This window comes from Tiliqua scincoides, chromosome 4 (assembly GCF_035046505.1).
Source record: "Tiliqua scincoides isolate rTilSci1 chromosome 4, rTilSci1.hap2, whole genome shotgun sequence".
Taxonomy (NCBI): domain Eukaryota; kingdom Metazoa; phylum Chordata; class Lepidosauria; order Squamata; family Scincidae; genus Tiliqua; species Tiliqua scincoides.
This window is the reverse complement of record NC_089824.1, coordinates 29,806,331-29,830,087: the sequence shown is the minus strand read 5'-3', so window position 1 is coordinate 29,830,087 and position 23,757 is coordinate 29,806,331. Positions and strand designations below refer to the sequence as shown.

Genomic DNA, 23,757 nt, shown 5'->3' with positions numbered 1-23,757 from the left:
ATTGAGGGGGCAATCATGGAGGCCTCCTCCAGGTAAGGGAATGTTTGTTCCTTATCCTCAAGGCCACATTGCGGTTGCACTGGCACTGAGGTTGCACTGGATAGGATTGGGCCCTTAGTCAGTACCCATGTTGTTTTTAAAGTAATAAGTTCAGTATTTATGATCAGAGGCAAACATCTGCTAGAAGCAAATTTAAAATATATTTGCTCTAGAGATTTTTTAAATACAGACGTTATCAGATTCCCTGTTAGAGTTTATTTCCAGCTTCTCACCTATGATTATTTTCCTGTCACTGACTGTTGTTTTCTTTCTGTTACTTTTAGATATTTTCCTCCTACATCTAAGCTTTGGCATAGTTTAGGTTTAATGTCTTAATTTACATTTGGCACTTAACTACATTTTTTAAAATCAACTTTAACTAGGGACTTTGCAAATTGAAGAGTCTTCGAGTCCTGGATGTAGCAGGAAACAATATACAGGTTTTCCCAGCAGCAGTAAGTATGAACCTTAATAAATCCCTTGAATAATCTTTAAATTGTGGAATTAGTAAAGTGTTCCTGAAATATGGATCTGGGTTACATATGTAGGAATATGCCTCTTTTCTTAAAATCATAGTCTCAAAACAGGTTTTACCTGTCTCCTAAATGGAACAAGATCCACACCAACCAATCAAAAATGAAAACTCAGGCTATTAAGAAAAACAAGGTCCCCTACAGTGAGATCCTATACATGTTTACTCAGAAGTAAGTACATTGAATTCAATGGAGCTAATTGTCAGATAAGAGTGTGTAGATTGCAACCCAAATCACACACTCACCTGAAACCCCCACTTTACCTAAGTTCAATCACTGAATGGTCTGAGACAGAAAGGAAAACAATCCAATCACAGAAATTTATTTTACTAGTACAAACCAGTGAAACAGTAGTCTGAAAACCACTTAGTATACCATACCTAATGCTTGTCCCTTCATCTTCATTGTGAGTTTCTTGCAAACTGCATCATAATATTAAATCTGTAGATGTGTTTTTTCTTGATCCCCACTGTTAGCCAAATATGGTGACCTCTGTGAGGCTGATAGAACTGAATATCATCCCAGATGGAAATCATGCTCGTCAGTGAGAACACGCTGCAGAGGCAGGCTTTTTACATTTAAAAAAATGCAAAATCTCAGCAACCCAGACATGTTGGTAGTTCCGGGCGGTATTCTGCAGCCCACCAGAAATTGGGTCATGACCCACAGTTTGAGAAACACTGCACTAGTGTATATTTCACATTTTCTAATTCACTTGGGAAGTGGTTTTCATTTGTCGTTATCTTGCTTTTTCTATTCTGTAGTGTATTTTTCCCCACTATAGGTTGAGCCTCATTATTCGCTTGCGTTCCATTCCAAGCATTCACGTGGGTGGCAATAAACTCACTATAGCAAATCAATTTAAAAAGCAAAGTTTCTTTGCTCTGGTGATTTAAAAACAGCCCTGCTGACCTTTGTGATGTAATGATAAGAGTCATTAAGAACACAATCCATCAATCAGTCCTCCTCCAACAGCTTAGAAAGAAAGCTGCTTCACTCAGCCCCTCCCTTCACCAATGCAAAGCAATCACCTTTCTTTCACATGCTCAGGGGGAAGGGAGGGGTCCACTGGGGAGAGAAGGATTGATGGACTGTCAGCCAGCTGCCCTCTAACAAGGCTATTAAGGAGGCTATTGTTAAAGGACTGTTCAGTTTTTTAAACTGATTTTAAAGGGATGCATTTTCCCCTTCTCCAGGGATCAGTACATTCCTTCTCATTTGCAGGGGCCATTTGTGTTGAGTCAAATCTGTGTATAAAAAATCCTTGTATAAATAGGCTGGACCTGAATATACCAGTTGGTTTTACACAATTGTCTTCAGTTGTTGCAGCTTATATTTTATGAAGAATTATATTTATGAAGTTAGGGCATGTTAGAAAAGTGAATAGATGGGATTCACAAAGAACCCCTTAAAAGTACAAGAGTGGGAGATATCTCTGATTTCTATCAATTGCGCTTTCCAGTGGCAGCCCCTCACCCATGCCTCATTCCTCCATTGTTCCAGAAGGTCCCCTGACCCTTGGGAGCACTTTTCAGAAAGCATATGGGGCTACAGTAAAAGAAAGGAACAAAAAAGCCCCATCATCCTTGCTGGACTTGGCTCTTGGTTCTTTGGATCTCACCCAATAAATAGAAAACCTTTCAGAATTATAGGATGCAGCATTTGAATGAACGCATGCTTGCAGTAAAATTGACAGTCACCTGAGGGCAGCACTCAGTTATGTTATACAACTCAAATCATGACATTCCTTCCACCAAGACACAGAAAACATGAAGCAGAAGAGTTTGTCTGAAAGAAAAAAAATGTCAAGATTTTCAGCCTTTTTGTAGCGAATATTGAAGTTTATCTGAGCAACAGCCCAAGACACAAAACTATTGCCCACTACTGTCCAGTATATAAGAACTTGACTGATGATGCTTACTGGTGTTTCCTGCAGCAGTGTGGATGATGTACACGACTGTCTCAAATGCATTTATATACATATCACCTATAGTGCTGCAGGAACCTTTTGCTTAACATCAGTGATTTGTATTTGTTGCTTAATACATATAGCTGCCCTCAGATAATAATGGTTGTGACATAGGTAGAGGTACTTGAAAATGGTGTTATTTATTTTACCCCAAAGTAAGTCCATTGTGTTCAGTAAGACTTAGGGCCCAATCCTATCCAACTTTGTAGTACCAATGCAGGTGTGAGGTAAGAGAACAGATGTTCCCTTTCTTTGAGGAGGCCTCTGTAACTGTCCCCCCAACCACAGGATGCAGGACATGCCCCATCGTCATGGCTGCCTCAGTGCTGGAAAGTTGGATAGGATTGGAACCTTAGGCCAGGAGTGCCCAAACACCAGCCCTGGGGCCACATGCGGCCCTCAAGGCTTCTCAGTGTGGCCCTCAGGGAGCCCCCATTCTCCAATGAGCCTCTGACCCTCTGGAGATTTGCTGGAGCCTGCACTGGCCCGACACAACTGGTCTCAGCGTGAGGGCAACTGTTTGACCTCTTGTGTGAGCTGTGGGAGGGCTCCCTCTAATGCTTGCTGTTTCATGTCTGTGATGCTGCAGAAGCAGCAAAGGAAAGGTCAGCCTTGCTTTGTGCAAGGCTTTTTATAAGCCTTGAGCTATTGCAAGAATGTTTGTTTCATTGCATTCTGCTGTAAATTACACATCAAGTGATACATAACATGATAGTATCATTTCTAACAACCGTAAATTTTGCAATTTTGGTCTCTAGTGGTGTCACCCTCCCCGAGGCTGGCACCCCCTGCTAGCCCATTCCCTTCTAGCTACACCACTGTGTAGCAATAACTTTTTTCTCATTTGAATAAAACAGGTATATCTCCACTGCATGACTCCTAACACTGTTTGATTATGCTTCTTTTTAAAAATGTTCTTATCAAAATTCCTTGCTCAGCTACACAAATCATACTGATGAAAGAACAGTGCTTGTTACAACAAATACAACCATTTATACTTTGTAGATCTACAGCATGTGTGTTGAACATGCAAACATTTACTTTGCTTTCTGTGTCCAGCTGTGCTCTTAAGATACTGTTCTCTTAAGATACTTAAGAAACCAGCAAAAGTTAAGCATTTTAAGTCCTGTTGATTTCAGTGGAAGATTTAAGTATATATTATATCTCTCCCCTCTGAAATTGTGTGATAAGGGGCACAATCCTAACCAGGTCTATTCAGGAGTAAGTCCTTTTTTGTTCAATGGGGCTTACTCTCAGGAAAGTGTGGTTAGGATTGCAGCCTTAGGTGTTTAACTTTGGCAGGCTCAAGTGCTCTATAAATAGTCAAACTAGGCATAAGTGAAAACATGCTATAGTCATGTCTTTATACCGGAAGCGCCTCTTATTTGTTCAAGTCTCCTGTGAAGGAATACTCCATGAAACTAATGGGAAAGGTGCAGTTTTCTCCTTTGCACTATTCTGAAGCTAAAAATCATCCTCTTGAAGTGGTGATTTGTTGCAGTGGTGGAAGTATTTTAAATCACACCTTCATTAGTTTTTGTCTTCAAAATGACATGGGACGAAAAATGAATCTCCTCCTTGTGTGTCACAGTACCATACCAGATTGCCCCTTGCCATACTGGTATTATTAACAAATAAGATGCACGTTTGGTAAAAGGCATATCCCTACAGCACACTTTTTTTCAATGTTTAGTACAGTGCCTGCAGAATTCATCTTCATGAACGAGTATGTGGAACCTGAGCAAGCTGTAGAACCAGAGTTCCAGACCTACTAATCCAGTGGTTCTCACACATTTAGCACTGGGACCCACTTTTAGAATGAGAATCTGTCAGGACGCACCGGAAGTGATGTCATGACTGGAAGTGACATCATCAAGCAGGAACATTTTGAACAATCCTAGGCTGAAATCCTACCCACACTTACCCAGGAGTAAGTCCAATTGACCATCATTGTTAAAAGAATATACATAGTAGCTTGTTAAAAGTACAGGTCTGTAACATTTCCCCAAATGCAGTCAGATACCATGGTAGCATCAAGTCTAATATATTAATATGGAAATGAATGTGGACCCACCTGGAATTGGCTCAAGACCCACCTAGTGGGTCCTGACCCACAGTTTGAGAAACACTGTACTAATCTGTTTTCTGCTATATTTTATGAGAATGAAATCATCTTTTGACCTGTTTTGTAAAGGAGATTTGGATTACACCTCCAGAATTCTGTCATAGTTGTAGTTTTAAAAGTATTCTAAGAAACTGATATATTTTATGATGATTGCTTCTCTTAAAAACTATGTGACCTGGAGTGTCATTGCCTATTCAATCATCTTGCCCTGGAGGTGTGAACCTTTCCATGTCACAAAATTTTAAGATTTTATAAGCTTTAGGGAAAAAATTATAAGAAGTTTTACAGATACACCAGCTGCGTAGAAGAATGCTCTGCTTTTCTGTCTTTTAATACATATTATAGGTATTCTCATAAGGCCAGATTCTTCTGACTTTGTTCACACTAGGTAATGTTTTATACCGTAACAGCAAGCTTGTTACTTTGCTTTTGCCTATCCTTGGTTGCACTTTCTAATAAATCAATTTCTTTTGGAAACTATACCTTGTATAGTTTTTGCATGCTATATCACGTTAAATTAACATCTCAATCCTAAACTCCAGTGGTGATCAGAGGAGCAGTGGCACTGAAATGGCCACAACTGCATCCTGTGGGGCCAGGGCAGCTGTCAGACACTCTGGGGGAAAGGCAATGTTTACTCCCTTACCCTGGGTAGAAGGCAGCTGACAGCAATGGGTCTCCTCAGAGCTCACCAGCTTTAACCTGGCACAGAACTGAAGAAGCCTGTAGGGCTTTCTAGCCAGAGATGGGGCATAGGATTCGCTGGCAGAGTCTGCTGCTGTCCCCACCCCATCCCAGACCGGATTCTCCCTCTGGCCCATCCTCCTCCCACTAACATTACCCCACATATAGAACAGCACATTTAAGTGATATAGGAGTCACCCGGAAGATGAGTAATTGCTTTAAATTAGACTTACATAGGCAAGCACTTTAAGGGCACAATCCTAACCAGGTCTACTCAGAAGTAAGTCCTATTTTGTTCAATGGGGCTTACTCTCAGGAAAGTGTGGTTAGGATTGCAGCCTGAATTGGACATTAAATGTCCATGTGACAAAAAAGGGAAATCAAGGACCAGGTAATATCTGAATAAGGAAAGATCTGCTTGTAGCCATGTTGGTAGGCCCCAGTGTCAGACCCCAGCTGTATTCAACATTAATTAGTGCATACCAAACCTGGGAGAACTGTGGAGGAGGTTGCTTCACAGGGCCTCTGATATCGTACCAAGCTACCAAGTGGGCTCCAAGGCCAGTTTGATTACAACAGGGTTCAGCTGTGAGTGTCTTGGGATGGGAGGGGGGATTCCACCATGAGTAAGGAGGCTGGTGGCACGTTCACCCCTAGAATGTTCGGCCGGCACCGAGTCTTGATTGGTGGATGGGTCAGGAGACCTATAAAGGTGAGGGAGGGACGCTTATGCTGCGCTGATTTTGTCTCTGGCTGAGGGGGCCTGAGATCCGGGACCGCTCTGGCAGGAGTGAACTCAACTTGACTGCAGCAAGATGGGCTAGATCAGAATTTTGGAATGCTAAGACTTTGGTGAGTGATAGTTAGAGTTAGGAGGTAGTTGTTATTGTTTTTAGACTGAGTGTTGTGTTGTAATGCTATACTCTTTACCTAAATTCTTAAATTTTAGACTATGTAGTGCTGTCTGTATAACCCTGCTTTAAGCCTTTATGCAATAAATCCTACTTATTACAACTGACTGGATTATTGGGATTGGAAGGGAGTACAGGGACTGGTTGTGGGAGGCAATCCAGTGTGGCCGGGGTGGACCCTGGAGACCCTGTATGGGAGTCTACTCCTTTTTATGAAGCTGAGTCCAAGAGGGTGTCAGCTGGAGTACGACTCAAGGGGAGGGTTCCCCAAATTTATCCTGGCTATCAGGAGTGGAAGCTCTGTGGTTTAGGAGCTATTTGGCAATCGGTCTTGGAGAGATCTGCGGGTGCCCAGTGACCATAAGGGTTTATGGCCACTTGCTCACCCTGAGGGTAATAAAAAGATTACCCTGCCATAAAGGGGTGGGAGTGGATTTCCGTCACAGTCCAATACAGAAAGTAATTATAATTATTGAAGTCTGCAATGTAATGATATTGAACCTGATATTGATGCTTAAGAATTCACATCTGTGAATAAAAACAAAACACCACATTTTGCATTTTAATTCAACAAATTTTCAAAAAAAAAGTCATAATTTTTCAAACACCTCTACTCAGAAGGAAGGAAGTGGACATCTTTGTTCCTAGTGAGCACTGGTGATGAAGGAAGGAGAGCAGAGAGGCACCACAGAAATAGCCCGGGAAGTGATGAAAACGTTCTTTATCAGTACATACAGGTAGCTGGTGCTCCGTTCCCCATGCATGTCAAATAACACAGCTTTTACCATATTTAGCATGGCATTATATAAAGATTTCATTGAAATTATTTTTGTTGTCTTACATTAAAAATGTTATTTGTGTTGATTGAACAGATGGATAAACTTGAGCTGAAGGAACTTTATTGTGAAGATAATCCATTGCTTGAGAAGCGTCCAATTTATGCCATACAAGAGAAGGACATTTTGACACTTAAGGTTACTAATTTGCAAAGTAAACCTTTTAAAATGGTTTAAAATTTGCTTTTATTCCAGATTTCAAAATCATTTGAATACTAGTTATTCAAATGATTCTAAATAATCATTCTGTAGTCCAGGAAGTGGTGTGATTTACCTCTCAGAAATTATCACTCTCTTGCAAAGAGAAATTACAAAAGAAGAGTTTATTCTGGAGAGAGGCAGAATTTAACTAGAATCAGTTTTTCAAAGGAGATTTTTCTAGAAAAAGGATTAACCATTTAAATATTGATTTGAGGTAAGAATTTAATTCTTGCTTAAATGATAAAAACACATTATTAGCTTGCAACCTGATCCTATTCTTACTTTCCTCTGGTGCAGCAGCTGCTGCATCAGCCCTAGGGTGTCACAAAGATGCTATGTAGCACATTTGTGGCACCTAGTGAGTAGGCTGTGCTGTCCTGCCAGTGCTGAATCATTGAACTGTGCCCAGTGGAGCAGGTAAGCTTCCTACCTGGTGGCGCAGGGGCGGAGCAGAGTGGAATGGGGGGTGGCATGCAACTTGATGGGGGAGGGTGGAAAGGGGGTGGTTCAGGCCCTGGAGGGGGGAGGGATCAGTGGTACTGGCCTCTGCCGAATCCTATTCCCCCTCCTGGACTTGACATCCCAACATGGGGCTTCTTGAATTTGTGCCAGCGATTTCACTGGCACAGATCCAAGTAGCCCCATTGCGCAGGCTGGAGCAAATGTTCCCTTACCCTGAGAAGACCCCCTGCCTGCTCAATCCCAGCACTGGAGACAGTGTGGGTCATGTGGCCCCCCTGTGCCAGCTTGGTTAGGATTGGGCTGTTGGTTAGTTTAAATTGCACATCTTTAAAATAGATTGAATCATGAATATCTATACAAATTATCTGACATGTTTCAGTTGGATCTTTGTGATTAGAAAAGTCCAGCCTGATTAATTATTTATTTAGAAGATTTATGTATTTATTTAATGGAATTAATAAGGCAGGCAGTACTACGCCTATGCTTGGCCAGTCCTCATAGAAACACCAGCAACATGCCACACTGCTTCAATATAACAGTATCTCCTACCTGCTGTAGACCAGGCCTCAGGGCCCTTCCTCTGACTTTAACGTAAGCGGCTGGCTGCAACTCTAAAGTGACTAGATCCAGGTGTGGCTACCATGGCTTCTAGCCTATATCTTGCAATTCATTGCCAGTGCTTTGCCTTACAGTGCAGGCCTTCCACCTACATGCCTCTCATGCATTGCTTGTGCAACATGGAGTGCTATTCTTACAAAATCTCAGCTTCCTTGAGGCTGTTTTAGGGCAGCCACAAATAGAGGCAGGATGTTGGGTAGCAATAGAAATTTGCTACCCAATAATTTTGCTTGGAATGACTGTGGATGGGATTTGCTTCTGCTCAGCATCTGACTGATTGCCATGTTTGGGTTTAGGATATAATGTGGCTAGCAATAATGATTTGGGAAAGGCTTCTTAGTTCTTACCTGTTTTATTTTTCTTTGCATTCTACTGGTAAATACAGCTTAGGTCAGTTGCATGAGTCATCTGAAGCAATTAGGGACACCATATGATGGTATACCTATTCTTTGCTTAATGTGTATTATGGTTTAGAATGTGTAAGTTAGTTTTTATGGAATTAGTTCTATGTACTGATAGTTCTGATTTGTTGCAGGGAGTTAAATTAAGACTGGAGTCCTAATTACAGACTAGATCTAGGGCATAAGTATCTCTGAACTCAGTGGGGCTGACTTCTAAGACAGCAAGCCTTACATCACACTGTACAAGGTCTTACACGTGTAGAGACAACATCAATGACAAACTATATACTTATGAGTTTTTGCTTCTGGCTACCTCCAGCTAATCTCTATTTAGTTTATGCACATGACTGTTCACAGTCATGATGTTTGCACAGTATAAAGATACAGAGTAAGTGACATTTTCTTTTTTATTTGACTAATAAAATAAATTAGCTACTACAAAACTGCAACCTTTTGAATTCACCCCTGAGCTCCCTTCAGTAACTGACATCAGAATCACGCTGAAACCTTGCACACAGTGGTGCTTCCTTACATGTGACAATCACATGTGTGTAGTTTGCTGCTTGTACATATAATGGGAAACAGATAACAATCCTTATTGACACGGACAGAGTTCCAGTGTAAAGATACCTTCTAGCAGTCTAGTGGGTGTTCCTCTATTGGGATTACTCTGTCAAGGGTTTCTAATTGCTTTTCTCACCATCTCACAGAGTTTCTTTTGATTTCACAACTGACAGACAATAAGCTTGGGGCATATCAGTCTTTTGGATGAGAGCTGTGCCTGTTCTGTATCCTGTGCAATTAATTGTAGATACTACTTTCAGTATGTGTAATGTTTTGCTTCTACAGTAGTTCATTAATTATTGGTTACTGTATCAAAGTCATATTCATTTTGATTTTCTATTGCAAATATTTCTAGTTATGCAAGATAATCTGTCTTTCTGATAATACAGGAAATAACAGCAAGATTTATTCTCGCTCATATGAAAGACAAAGACCTTTTCTTGGATAGAGCAATAAAGCAGAACTCAGAAGTGCAGAAGATGCTTGCTGGGTATCGGGACTGTGCTCACTGTGGCTGTGGTTTTCTGAATATGTGGCTAGAATGTGTACAGTTTGTGGCTGTAAAACAGGTAATTTTGTTTACTGAATACTGTAAAGCTGGATTGCCTGTCTAGATTTTGCCAGGTCTTACTGCTGAAGGCTTCTCTAAACCATCTCCTATGTTTATCCTTTCATTTTTGCAGCTATAGATAAAATCCTTATCAGTCCCCAAATATAAGTAGAGCACTTCAGGATCACTTAAGGGGTCCATCCATTCTAGCATTCCCTTTCCATCAGTGCCCTGCCGTCTTGGCTAATGCAGGCATGTCCCTTCCTGAATGCCAGTCATTTATTTATTTCAATTGTTGTTCTCATGTTTATCCCACCTTTTCATTTATTTCATTCCACTTATTTATTTCCTTTGTATCCTATCCTACCTCTAACATGCTCAGAGAAGAAGCGTATCGGCTTCACAAAAAATTCATGAAGTGGTTATGATCCTGATTGGGCCCCCTCCCTTTCACTATTTTCAGTTAAAAACAAAGCACTTCTTTTGACTTTCAATTGCAGTTTTTTTAAAAAAAACTAAATATACAGAGTTGGCAGGCTGCATTCTGCATCAAAACCTCAGTGGGGAGCTCCCTGTCTCCTGCTGACAATTTGTTCTTTTCCTACCCCGTGTACAGTTCATTAAGAAAACATAGCTCCCACTTGACTGCATTGTGTACTTCGGCAACCTCTAGTTTTGTCCTTAGCCATCTCAGGCCACAATCCTGTACATATTTACATGGGAGTAAGTCTCACTGAACTCAGTGGGACTGACTTCTGAGCAGACATGCACAGGATTGTGCTGTTAATTGTTCAATGTTGATATCTTCAATTAAAGAATTTGCTTGTGACCAATAACCTGATTTGAAATTGGCTACCATGTCTTTAGTGACCAAGGCCCTATTTTATAACATGGCTGAGAAGTGAAGGCCTTGAATTCTTGTCTCATGATTGTTCTTTTTTCATCTTTGTTATTTCTGCAGTACTTTACTTTTCCATAGTTTCTCTTAAAGTTATATCGGTAGGGAGCAATCTCTTCACATGTTGCTGAATGAACTTTCAACCCTGCATAGAATGATGTCATGTAATACATCAAACACCTTTGAAGAGATGAAAGCGAGCCTGGCTCTTTCCAAATGAGTTTTCCTTGGAGGATCTGTATTTTGGAAAATTAATGTAATTTTACAACAGCATGTCCTTCAATCACACATGCAGCTAAGCCCCAATAAAATCCGCATCAGTTTCATTTATATGATGATTAATTTTATTCATGATCTAAACCTAGAACACTTATCCAGTTGGTACAATTACATCATCAGATTACAAGGAAAGTGGTTTACTGCAAAAAGCTATAACAATTGTGTGTATTACTAGTGTATCATCACAGTATATTATGCGTGCAGAAGTAGAAATGACAAACTATAAGTTGGAGGGGAAAGAATTCCAAAAACTTCCAACACTTTTTAGCACAAAATGTTTGATCAGTTTTTTTTTCTTTTTATGGGAGGTCTATTCTTTCTCAGTTGCAGGTATTTGAACTTCCAAGCCCAGTACAAATTTCCTTGTGAGAAGCAGACCACTGTGACTTTGACCAGGTCCCAGGAGCTGCTGAGCAGCCCAATATTAGCCTGTGCTGGTGCAGTAGGGTTGCATGGCCCATGCTGTATCCAGCACTGGAACTGATTGGGTTGGACATTTCCTTGGGGTATGGAAATATTTGTTCCCTTACCCCGCATAGCACTCGAGCCTCCAGTGGGTCTACTCAGATCTGTACCAGCAAAATTGCTGGTGCAAGTCCAAGAAGCCCCATGTAGCGCTTTCTGGCCTAGGAAGGGTAAAGTTATGGTGGAGGCCTCCTCTGCCAACCCCACCCCTCCCAGACCTGGTGCAAAGTCTGCATGAATCTGGGCCACAGGATTGGATCTGGAAAGGGGGTTTGGATTTGATGGGCACTGCTACCACCAAAGCCAGCCCCTTCTCAGACTGGATCTGCCCCCATCAGTGCCCCTACTGCCTTCCTGTTCTGCCCATCCCGCCCCCTTCCAGCCCATCCCACCTTCCCTGCTGTCTGACCTGGATCATTGGGTCTGCAACAATCCTCTGGCACACAAGGGAAGACTCAGGCCTCCCCGTTGGTGCTCTGGCGGTGTGTGACCACACATAGCTGGAATGCATTTTACATCTCATTCTGCCAGCATAAGAGCCCAATAGGATTGGGTTGTAACAATTGTTTGCCCTTCCTGCTGAGGACAATTAAAGAAGTAATGATTAAGCTGAGCCTTATGAAGAGCTTCCTTGTTAGTAGATCCATTCAGAGATAGAACATGCTCCTTAGGAAGGATGTGGAATCTTTCTGGCAAGTTTTAAAAAGTTTGAAAAGGCAACTATCAGAGGTTCTTTAGACACAGGTTAATTATAACATTGGGCATTAGCTAATCCTTTTGGTTTCTTATAATTCTGTGATTATTCTGTTGGTCCTGGCACTCAGTTGGTTCAGATGAAATGCCAAATAATGGTTTGGGCTAACAGTGGTTTAGACTCTAAGCCATTATTAATATTTCAGCTATACAGGCAGACTAAAAGTTGTGAGATTTTTTCCTTCCCTGATGCTTTATTAAGCATTGGCCTTAAACAGTGGAACAACATCCCAAGCCAGAGTTTGTTGGTTCAGATATAATGTCAAACTATGGCTTGCAAACCAGCTGCAGACTGTGGTGTTTGGTGGTCCTAGTTTGGTGGTCAATAACAAACCACTGTCTATCCGATGGTGTTTGTTCATATATCATGTTCATGATTGGCGTAAGTTTTGAACCATCTCTTCGTGCAAGCATAGTATAACAATGTATCACCTTTCACTGATTTGTACCAATGGCAATAGAGGGATGTGGTCACATTCAGGAACCAAGACCTACCACTGGTCCAGTTTCAATACAACAATAAAAGTGTAGTCAGGGAAAGGGCATGAAAGTAGTGTACCTTGGCAATGTATTTTTAAAGCAGTATCACTAAGGTTTAGCCTGTGCACTGAATTCACAAGACTGTGAGACTTCAAAGAGAATCTCTCCACAGAATACTGTATGTCCCACCCCCCTTTTGTAAGAGAATCTGACCAAGGTCTCTAAAAGGGCAACTGCCTGCTATCCTTTTTAGAGGCTTGTGCTGAAGTGGCAAGTCTGACGCTGTTTTCTCACACCTCATCAACAGGGTACCACATCTTGATTTTCATTTCATTGTTCCGCTCCTCCAATTATTATGTTTTGAATACCATCCAATAAATCAGCTTTTCCTGGACTCCTGCTGGCCCCTTTTTTCCACCAGGTTACGTAGTGTTGGATTGTCCTTCACAGAGGCTAAATTCTGATTGCCTTGCTGTTCAGCGATAAATGTGCTTCAAGGCTGTGTGAGGACATCTGTAACCCTGACACAAATGTTCTTCATTTTAAAATCAATGTTCTGCCAACACTTTGTTGGTTTATTGTGTTTGAGCAAACAATGGTAGGAAGTTTTTACTGTATTGTCTGATGGGAAAGAGGTTCAGGGGAAGGCCTTAATTTTTGAGTATCTACAATTTATTTAAAGGAATATAGTCTGCAATGTATTGTAACTTGTATAAAGTGAAATTTTTTTACCTTTTCTTTTTTAAAAGGAAACGAAGACAAGCAGAAACTTACGGCTCTTACCCATCAGGGCTCTGTTGTGCTCATACAAATGCTTTAACCACCGTGACCGTGAACTCTTTGGAATCGCTGTCCCCTAGAGCAAGGAATGGATGCATTCAGCAATGCACTTCAACCAGCATATCCATTGTGGTATTCTTAAGAACTGAAAGTGAACTTGGCATTGGGGGCTGCCTCAATATTCCATTTAAAATACAGTTCTGTTGCAACAGTACTCGTAGAGAAATGATCTAGTTCTGGGTAGAAATTATTCTCTACAGCTGTGCAGGGCCAATGGTGTGTTTTGGCAGACTTCACCCTGCTTCTGAAAATGAATGACTCAAACTCATGACATTGTTTAATAGTGAGGTAACGTTTTATAATGTTAACTGTAACTAACCTGGGTTACCGTGGTTTCTTTGGCTTCTCTGTTATAATCCATCACCCCAATGTGAAACTCTGCTAAGTGTTTCCCCACACCACCACCTCAAAAGCTAGGGTCACATTTTAAAATTACAAAAGAATACTTTAACGTGAGTCCAGTGATCACATAGTCCTTGATTTCAATTATAAATCCTGTTATCTAGATGTTGATAAGTTGGCTTTAACAATTAGCAAGCAGAATTTTCAGGACTGGAGAAAATGTGTAGTGTTTTTAAAAAGAAAAGGAGAGATGGCACATTTAGGAAAGATTTATTTGCTCATAGTTGCTTTGCTTATTCTAGGCTGAGTATTGTGGAAAACTTTTTTGGGAGGGGGCAATTCCATAGCGAAACAGGCAATTACAAGTAGATGGGATTTTTGCTTGCTTGCTTGTGTTTCCATTTTGACTATATAAGGTGCACTTCTCTTTGATTCCCAGGGATGTTTTCTATCTTAAATTTTTCTATAGTGCAATTCTTTCATTATCTGTAGCTTATTTTCCCATTTCATGTAACTAATTATGGTGCCACAGAAAATAGGGCTGTTACTTAAACTTGTTCTAAGTATGTGGATTCGGTGTTGATGTATAGAGATTATGGACGTTCTAATCTAACTGCATGAGAGTTATTTCAATTTGAGGTTATAGGTAGGACCGTGTGCTTACCTAAAGTGCAGATATTTTATAACCAATAAACTCCTCTGTTAAAAAAAAAAAAAACCCTCTAGGTAACAGAATTACTGCTAATCCAAGCAGAATATTATGCAAATTAAATCAAACCACATATCTGTAACATAAGCATTATATATGTATATCCCAAAGTGTGGTAGAAAGGCAGGGTAAAATTTATTAAATAATTGTTTTATATAATTTAAGATCATAATAGATGCTTATTTGAAATAGGGTTGAAATTATCCCCCCCCCCCAAAAAAAAAAACAAAAAACTGCAACTTATTCTAAATTTGAGCCACCTCCATTCCCTTGAAGGTGTAATTGTGTGCACTGGCTGCAAGGACACGTGGTTAGTACTAGGCCCCTAACTACCATCCAGCTCTCAATCTTGCCTCAGACCTATCACTTGAGGTCAGTACTTGACTAATTTGCACCCAGGCAGGCACATGGGCTTCCTGTTCCTTGTAGTGGTCTGGTAAACACCCAGGCCAGGACAGTTGTAACAAAGTTACATGATGATTGCTGCACATGCAGCTGCTCCTCCCAGGGAAGGATGGGTTGAACCTTTCATTTTCTTTTAACACCACCACAACCCAAAAAGAAAAAAGCTGATTTTGAAATCAAAGTTTTAAATTTTGACATTTTAAAAGATAATGAAATCTGAATCATGGAAAAGCCTTGAATTGTGTTCTTGTTATCCTGTTGCATGAGATGACACAGTGTTCTGCATCAAATACAAGCCATTTTCAAGCAGGGTGCTGCGGCACACTGGTGTGCTGTGAATGGTCTCCAGGTGTGCTGCGAGAATATGGGAAAGGGTCATTTATTAGTAGGGCCATTGGAGGATGTGAGCCCCCCACTGGCAGCATGGTATGCCTTAAGAAGAGCCCCGCTGGATCAGGCCAAAGGCCAATCTAGTCCAGCTTCCTGTATCTCACTGTGGCCCACCAAATGTCCCAGGGAGCTCACAAGACAACAGACACAACTTGCGGCCTGGTGTCCTCCCCTGCATGTGGCAATCAGAGGCAACCTGCCTCTAAAACCAAGAGCTTGCACATACCTACTATGACTTGTAACCCGTAATGAACTTCTCCAGAAACTTGTCCAATTCCCTCGTAAAGGCATCCAGGCAAGATACCATAACTACTTCTTGTGGCAAAGAGCTCCACAAACTAATTACACTCTGGGTAAAGAAATATTTTCTCCCTGAGAGTTTGAAAACCACAGATGTAGGGAGTTATGGGGGAGGGGCTGGGGTAGTGACGTGATCCCCAGGATGTTTCCAATGCTGGGAATGGAAGGGTGTGTTTGACACTTACCTCTGCCAGCGCCGGCCTCTGGGGGTGTGTGGGGATCCCCACAGAAACCTCTGCTGAGCTCCCCTTTCCCTCAGGAGGCCTCTAGCAGCCAAAATTCCCTCTACAAGATGCAGCAGAAGCTACACTGGGGCCGCTGTATCACCATGTGGGAAGTTAGGTAGGATTGAGCTGTAAATTCTTCCTATTCTGCTGTTCTGTGCTGTAAATACTCCTCCATAGTGGTAAATTTTAAGGGGTGGAGTTTTGTGGTAACATACCACCTCCCCCACAGCCTTGAATATATAATTCATGTTCTATATGAATATATATATAATTTATGCCTATGAATATATGATTCATATTGATGCAAAGTATCAAAGCCTGGTAGTTATGCTATAATATGCTTACCTGAAACGTATGTTTTTGATTGGTTTGTATGTGTAAGTTGTAAAAAAGAAATGTCCAAGCAGGTTGGAGCGGAGGAGAAAAAAAGGAACTGGTTAAGTCAGTATGGTTTCGGTTTCTCATAAGCATTTGGCTGGGATTTGGCTGCGTGCCGCAGTGTTCTCATTACAACAGATAAGATGCAAGCACGGTGAATGTTCCTTTGTCTTCAGACCACAGGAAAAAAATCTTTTCTGTGTGCTTTTAAAATTCGGTCTGTCTCCTTTTAACACACAGGCTCAGCAGCATGGTTTTAAGTTCAGACTTCATATATAGGTAGATAGCTATATAATATTTTTTAGAGTACCGCTTGCACTTATAGCCTTCATAGATCTCACAAAGGCTTTCGACCTGGTCAGCAGAGACGGCCTCTTCAAGATTCTCCCCAAGATTGGATGTCCACCCAGGCTCCTCAGCATCATCAGATCTTTCCACAAGGACATGAAGGGCACTGTTGTCTTCGATGGCTCCACATCAGACCCTTTTGACATCCGAAGCGGAGTGAAGCAGGGCTGTGTTCTTGCACCAACCTTGTTTGGGATTTTCTTTGCTGTCCTGCTGAAGCAGGCCTTTGGAACTGCAACAGAAGGCATCTATCTCTGGACCAGATCAGACGGAAAGCTCTTCAACCTCTCCAGACTGAAAGCAAAATCCAAAGTCCAGCTGAAATGTCTGTGTGACTTCCTCTTTGCCGACGATGCAGCTGTCACTACCCACTCTGCCAAAGATCTCCAGCAGCTCATGGATCGTTTTAGCAAGGCCTGCCAAGATTTTGGACTGACAATCAGCCTGAAGAAAACACAGGTCATGGTTCAGGATGTGGACTCACCTCCCTGCATTACAATCTCTGAGCATGAACTGGAGGTTGTCCATGACTTTGTGTACCTTGGCTCAACGATCTCCGACACTCTTTCTCTCGATACCGAGCTAAACAAGTGCATCGGTAAAGCAGCTACCACATTTTCCAGACTCACAAAGAGAGTCTGGTCCAACAAGAAGCTGACGGAACATACCAAGATCCAGGTCTACAGAGCTTGCGTCCTGAGTACACTTCTGTACTGCAGCGAGCCATGGACTCTTCGCTCACAACAGGAGAGGAAACTGAGCGCTTTCCACATGCGCTGCCTCCGACGCATCCTCGGCATCACCTGGCAGGACAAAGTTCCAAACAACACAGTCCTGGAACGTGCTGGAATCCCTAGCATGTATTCACTGCTGAAACAGAGACGCCTGCGTTGGCTTGGTCATGTCGTGAGAATGGATGATGGCCGGATCCCAAAGGATCTCCTCTATGGAGAACTCGTGCGAGGAAAGCGCCCTACAGGTAGACCACAGCTGCGATACAAGGACATCTGCAAGAGGGATCTGAAGGCCTTAGGGATGGACCTCAACAAGTGGGAAACCGTGGCCTCTGAGCGGCCCGCTTGGAGGCAGGCTGTGCAGCATGGCCTTTCCCAGTTTGAAGAGACACTTTGCCAACAGTCTGAGGCTAAGAGGCAAAGAAGGAAGGCCCGTAGCCAGGGAGACAGACCAGGGACAGACTGCACTTGCTCCCGGTGTGGAAGGGATTGTCACTCCCGGATTGGCCTTTTCAGCCACACTAGACATTGTGCCAGAACCACCTTTCAGAGCGCGATACCATAGTCTTTCGAGACTGAAGGTTGCCAATACTGACCACTTGCACACACACGTGCTGGAACAGTATTAGACACCAGATTTATCAGATATATTATAGAAGATCATTGTTGTATGCCTAGTCTCTTTATATTCTTATTTTTCATTTGAAAACCAGTTTTGGTGTATACACAAGTGTGACTAGCAAATAGTAATGTTTTAAGTTAGTTGTAGTGATTTAACAGCAATAAAGGTTTAAGACAACATATCAAAAGCCAGTTATGGTTCACATCAAGGCTATCTTCCAGTTCACATCAAGAGGTTAACTTCCCACAGAAAATGCAGAAGATGGCAGTTTTGTTGGTTTTAGCAGAGCTCGCAACCTTTTAGCAACAATTTTGTTGCCTTACGAAGGCCACAGTACATCATGCGATGGTTGTAGATGAGGTCAGTTTTTGAACTAAATTGAAGTGCAGTGCCATTTGCTGACTGCTGGGGGTATATTGTATATGATGTATGTATAAGATGGAACAACGGATATTTTGAACCCACCAATGAATTGTCTCCAAGGAGAAATGTATGTGTTTCAAGGAGGGAACCCCAGTTTGTTATAAAAGTGAGCTGCAGAAGGCACTCTGGGCTTTGCTTTGCTTCTCTACTTCCACTTCTGACTTGTACATGCTCTTTCTCAAAGCTTCGCATAACGTTGGTGTGATTTCTCTCACTTTGGATTTACAATAAAGGCCTGGATTTGATCACCTTTGCCTACTGAGTTTGCTTTGGAATCTTGGGATCTCTTGTAACATCTGGGATTACCCTGGAACATCTTGGGTACCTTGCAACAATATTATAACAGCAACAAGATAGTTAGCCATTTTTGGGACATGTGAGTTATTGAGTTATTGATAACACCAGATATTATTGATTAATAACACCACCATTATTTGGTGGTTATAATTATAATCAGTTTGGGTATTACTTTCCCCAGCATTATTGATCAATATCAGTTTGGGTTTTTCAAGGTTGGAACAGTGGCTATGGCTAGCTTTGCATTTAAATGCTTTGCAGCCAAGTTCTAACTAGCGTCTTTGTACACACCCAAGGGTGCTTCGGTGTGCTTAAGGGGATTTTTTGTTTTCCTTTGAACATCAGTTTCTAACATGGCTTGCTATATGGCACAGCATGAGGGTGTTTGGGAAACTAGTGATTATTTTCACACCAATCTTACATAATAGTTCTTGAGTCATCAAGATGCCTTTTGTATTCCTGTTTTCTTTAATTCTGGGCTTGCTGACTTGTTCTATCCTCTACAGCAGTGTTTTTCAAAGTTCCTACCTTCATGGAGCACTCTCCTGGTCAACATCTGTTGAGGAACCTCTGAGTATCTGCCATATAATTTCTGTGGGTTCCAGAGGATATTTAGAGTACAAATGGCTTGGGCCGGTTGCACCTTACTGTAACATAAATCATGTGATCAATCATGACCTGGAACTCACCCAATCAGTGGCATAGCTAAGGGAGTGTAGAGGGTAGCAATTGCACTGGGCAACAAGCTGAGCTTGACACTAGTGGCCAAAATTGTGAAAAACTTGGTATGTACACATAATACAGAAAAAGATTGAAAATCACTGCTCTAACCAATAAGGGACATACTTTTTATTTAGTTAATTAAATTTGATTTTGCCATGAAGGAAAAAATATCACCAAAAACAGCCCTATCCATTACTGATCAGTTTACTAAGGTAGTTTCCCCAAGGAACCTTCTGCATCACATGAGAAGTGTGCATGCATATGTCTTCCCACACCCTCAGTGCATTGTTCTGACATGTAGTCACATGGAGATGATTTATGTAACTGCCACATAAGTTAACTCTTCCCCGTGTGATTATACAGCCGTGAGACAGCATGCTGATTGGAGGAGGGGGAAGAAGTGTTTGCATGTACTCCTTCTTCATGTGATGTGGAGGGACCAGTGGATGTATCTCCAAAGTTGCCTGCTGATAAGTTTCCAATGCTTTTTTTTTTTGGTTGTTTTATTTTAAAATGGGTGCATTCAAACATGGCAAAACTATCTCCTATGTATACCCTGAGATGGTAGAGTCTAGAAGGGGCTGGACCGAGTGCAGCTTCTGCAAATTTGAAGCAGCTTCCGATTTGGTGATTTGGATAGTATGTCCTCCAGTGCTACAGAAAATACCAGACTTAAAGCCTATTGTAAACCAGTGGTCCCAGGGCATAGTCTAAGTTCACATTATGTGACTATCTTGCTGAACCTAAGCAAGTTTGAGTCTGGTCACTGGATGGATGGATGACTGCCTGGGAACCTCATGCACACCCCTTTAAGTTGCATGAAGAAAGATGGGCATACATGTAAAAACTTAAATATGGTCAAATTAATAAGCAATTCTATTGCCTGTAGGAAACACACATCATACTAAACCAATTAAGTTTAAACCAAGGCATTAAGAGATGCCATAAGAACATAACAGCCCCACTGGATCAGGCCATAGGCTCATCTAGTCCAGCTTCCTGTATCTCACAACGGCCCACCAAATGCCCCAGGGAGCACACCAGATAACAAGAGACCTGCATCCTGGTGCCCTCCCTTGCATCTGGCATTCTGACATAGCCCATTTCTAAAATCAGAAGCTTGCACATAGACATCATGGCTTATAACCCGTAATGGATTTTTCCTCCAGAAACTTGTCCAATCCCCTTTTAAAAGTGTCCAGGCCAGATGCCATCACCACATCCTGTGGCAAGAAGTTCCACAGACCAAACACACGCTGAGTAAGGAAATATTTTCTTTTGTCTGTCCTAACTCTCCCAACACTCAATTTTAGTGCATGTCCCCTGGTTCTGATATGCAAGAGTGTAAGGAGCATCTCTCTATCCACTCTATCCTTCCCCTGCATAATTTTGTATGTCTCAATCCTGTCCCCCCTCAGGCGTCTCTTTTCTAGGCTGAAGAGGCCCAAATGCTGTAGCCTTTCCTCATAAAGAAGGTGCCCCAGCCCAGTAATCATTTTAGTCACTCTCTTTTGTACCTTTTCCATTTCCACTATGTCTTTTTTGAGATGTGGCGACCAGAACTGGACCCCTCCTTCCCTTTTTAAAGATTGGTGTGACATTTGCTATCCTCCAATCCTCTGGCACCGTGGCCGTTTTGAGGGACAAGTTGCATATTTTAGTCAAGAGATCAGCAACTTCATTCTTCAATTCCTTAATAACTCTTGGGTGGATGCCATCAGGGCCTGGTGACTTATTGATCTTTAATTTATCAATGAGGTCTGAAACATCTTCTCTTTTAACTTCTATCTGACTTATTTCCTAGGTCAGGAGGGGCCATTCAGGCAGCAGTATTTGCCTGAGGTCTTCTGCCATAAAGCAGCGTTATCTACCCGAGGTCTTCTGCCATGAAGACAGATGCAAAGAACTCATTTAATTTCTCTGCCATCTCTAAGTCTCCTTTTATCTCCCCTTTCCCTCCCTCACCATCCAGAGGGCCAAGCGCTTCTCTGATGGGTTTCCTGCTTCTAACATATTTGAAGAAGCTTTTATTATTCCCCTTAATGTTGCTGGCCATGCGTTCCTCATAGTCTCTCTTGGCCTCCCGTATTACCTTCTTACATTTCTTTTGCCACAGTTTATGTTCCTTTTTATTCTCCTCATTAGGGCAAGACTTCCATTTACGGAAGGAAGCTTCTTTGCTCTTTATGGCCTCTCTAACTTGGCTGGTTAGCCATGCAGGCACCCTCCTGGACTTAGTCGAGCCCTTCTTCCTTTGCGGTATATACTTCTGTTAGGCCTCTATTACTGTTGTTTTAAGCAGCCTCCATGCACTCTGGAGAGATTGGACTCTTTTAACCTTCCCTTTCAACCTCCTTCTAACCAGCCTCCTCATTTGAGGGAAGTCCGCTTGTCGGAAGTCAAGGGTTTTTGTGAGAGATTTGCCTGGTATTCTTCCCCCGACGTGCAGGTCAAAATGGATTGCAGCATGATCACTGTTCCCCAATGGCTCAGTAACATTGACATCTCTAACCAGGTCCTGAGTAGCGCACAATATTAAATCCAGAGTCACCTGTCCTCTGGTGGGCTCTATGACTAGCTGCTCTAAGGCACAGTCATTTAGCATGTCATGAAATCTAGTCTCCTTTTCGTGACCAGAACACAAATTGACCCAGTCAATATGAGGATAATTGAAGTCCCCCATGATTACAACCCTGTCCCTCCTTGTCACCTCCCTGATCTGTTTCCTCATTTCAAGGCCCCCTGGTCCCCTTCCAGTTTCTGGTCTGGAGGACGATAGTACGCCCCCAGTATTACATCGCTCCTCAGGCCTGGTAATTTAACCCAGAGATTCTACGGTGGAGTCAGACCCGCCTTCAATCTCTACTTTGCTGGATTCTATCCCTTCCTTTACATAAATGGCCACCCCACCTCCAACATGCCCCTCTGTCCTTCCTGTAGAGTTTATAGCCTGGGATTGCGGTATCCCACTGATTTTCCGCATTCCACCAGGTTTCCGTTATGCTCACTATGTCAATGTTTTCCCTTGTCATCAGACATTCCAGTTTTCCCATCTTTACCGGGAGACTTTGGGCATTTGCATCATCATCATCATCATCATCATCATCATCATAATACAAGTATTTATATACCGCCTTTCTTGGTCATCAGATTTCTCCTCAGACTTTAATTCAGGCCAAATAAAAGTATTTGTACATGGAATGCCCCAGGATGGGCTGCTTATTCACTCCTTTATCCTTACATCCTCTCATTTGTGCCAAACCGTCTATCACATCCCATCATGCTACCATTCCCAATTTCTTCTCCTACTCTGTCTTTACCTTATTGTTCTCTAATCTCCCTATCCTCGTCCCATTGAGATGAGGAGTCCCGAACTGGAAGCCCCTCAGCTCCTGTCAGCCTTACCCCAGGGATCAGTTTAAAAGCTGCTCTGCCATCTTTTTAATGTTATGTGCCATCAGTCTGGTTCCATTCTGGTTCAAGTGAAGCCCGTCCCTCTTGTACAGGCCCCGCTTGTCCCAAAACGTTCCCCAGTGCCTAACGAATCTAAACTCCTCTTCCCTACACCACCTTCTCATTCACGCATTGAGACCCCTGATCTCTGCCTGCCTAGCTGCCCCTGCGTGTGGAACAGGTAGCACTTTCAAGAACACTACCCTTGAGGTCCTGGCTTTCAGCTTCCTACCTAATAGCCTAAATTTGGCCTCCAGGACCAAATGCCATAGCAGTTTGTCATCCTACAGACTAATATTGCTAACTCTGTTTTAGGATTAAAGCTACCAAGGGAGATTTACTAGATTAAATCTGCTACCAAACAGATTTACTAGAGATGGAAGGTGTTTTACATGTAATTAGCTTGATAAGAGCAAGATAATTGATCCCTGATATGCACCTTAAAAGAAGAGGAAGCGTATTTGGGCAAGCCAAAAATTGGTGTCAGTGCCAAGTTTGTTATTGCTATTGTTGTTATTATTATTATTAATAATAACAATAATAATAATAACTAGGTATTTATGTACCGCCTTTCTGGTCATCGGATTACTCCTCTGACTTTATTCAAGGCGGTTTACATAGGCAGGCGTTTCTAAATCCCTAAAGGGGATTTTTACAATCATAGAGGTTCTCTCTTTCAAGAACCAACAACATTTCAGAATGGATCTTCCTGGTTTGGTCTTCAGTTCTCCCACGCCGGCTGACAAGCAGCTCCATCTCTCACATATTAAGGGATGAGCTGTGGCTTTTCAAAGAAGA

General features: G+C 42.1%; 1 protein-coding gene across 3 annotated transcripts in view; it reads left to right on the top strand.

Annotated features, from left to right (window-relative positions):
• LRRC69 (leucine rich repeat containing 69) overlaps nucleotides 1-17,122 on the top strand; it is a 32,826-nt gene extending 15,704 nt beyond the window's left edge. The window contains exons 5-8 of one of the 3 annotated variants that reach the window (XM_066624791.1): nucleotides 423-494; nucleotides 7,134-7,235; nucleotides 9,733-9,912; nucleotides 13,518-17,122. In XM_066624791.1, coding sequence (XP_066480888.1) covers nucleotides 423-494; nucleotides 7,134-7,235; nucleotides 9,733-9,912; nucleotides 13,518-13,628 — 465 coding nt within the window. In that variant the 3' untranslated portion in view covers nucleotides 13,629-17,122. The remainder of the gene's footprint in view (nucleotides 1-422; nucleotides 495-7,133; nucleotides 7,236-9,732; nucleotides 9,913-13,517) is intronic. The other 2 variants (XM_066624792.1, XM_066624793.1) reach the window with 2 other exon arrangements.
• Nucleotides 17,123-23,757: the final 6,635 nt, after the last annotated feature.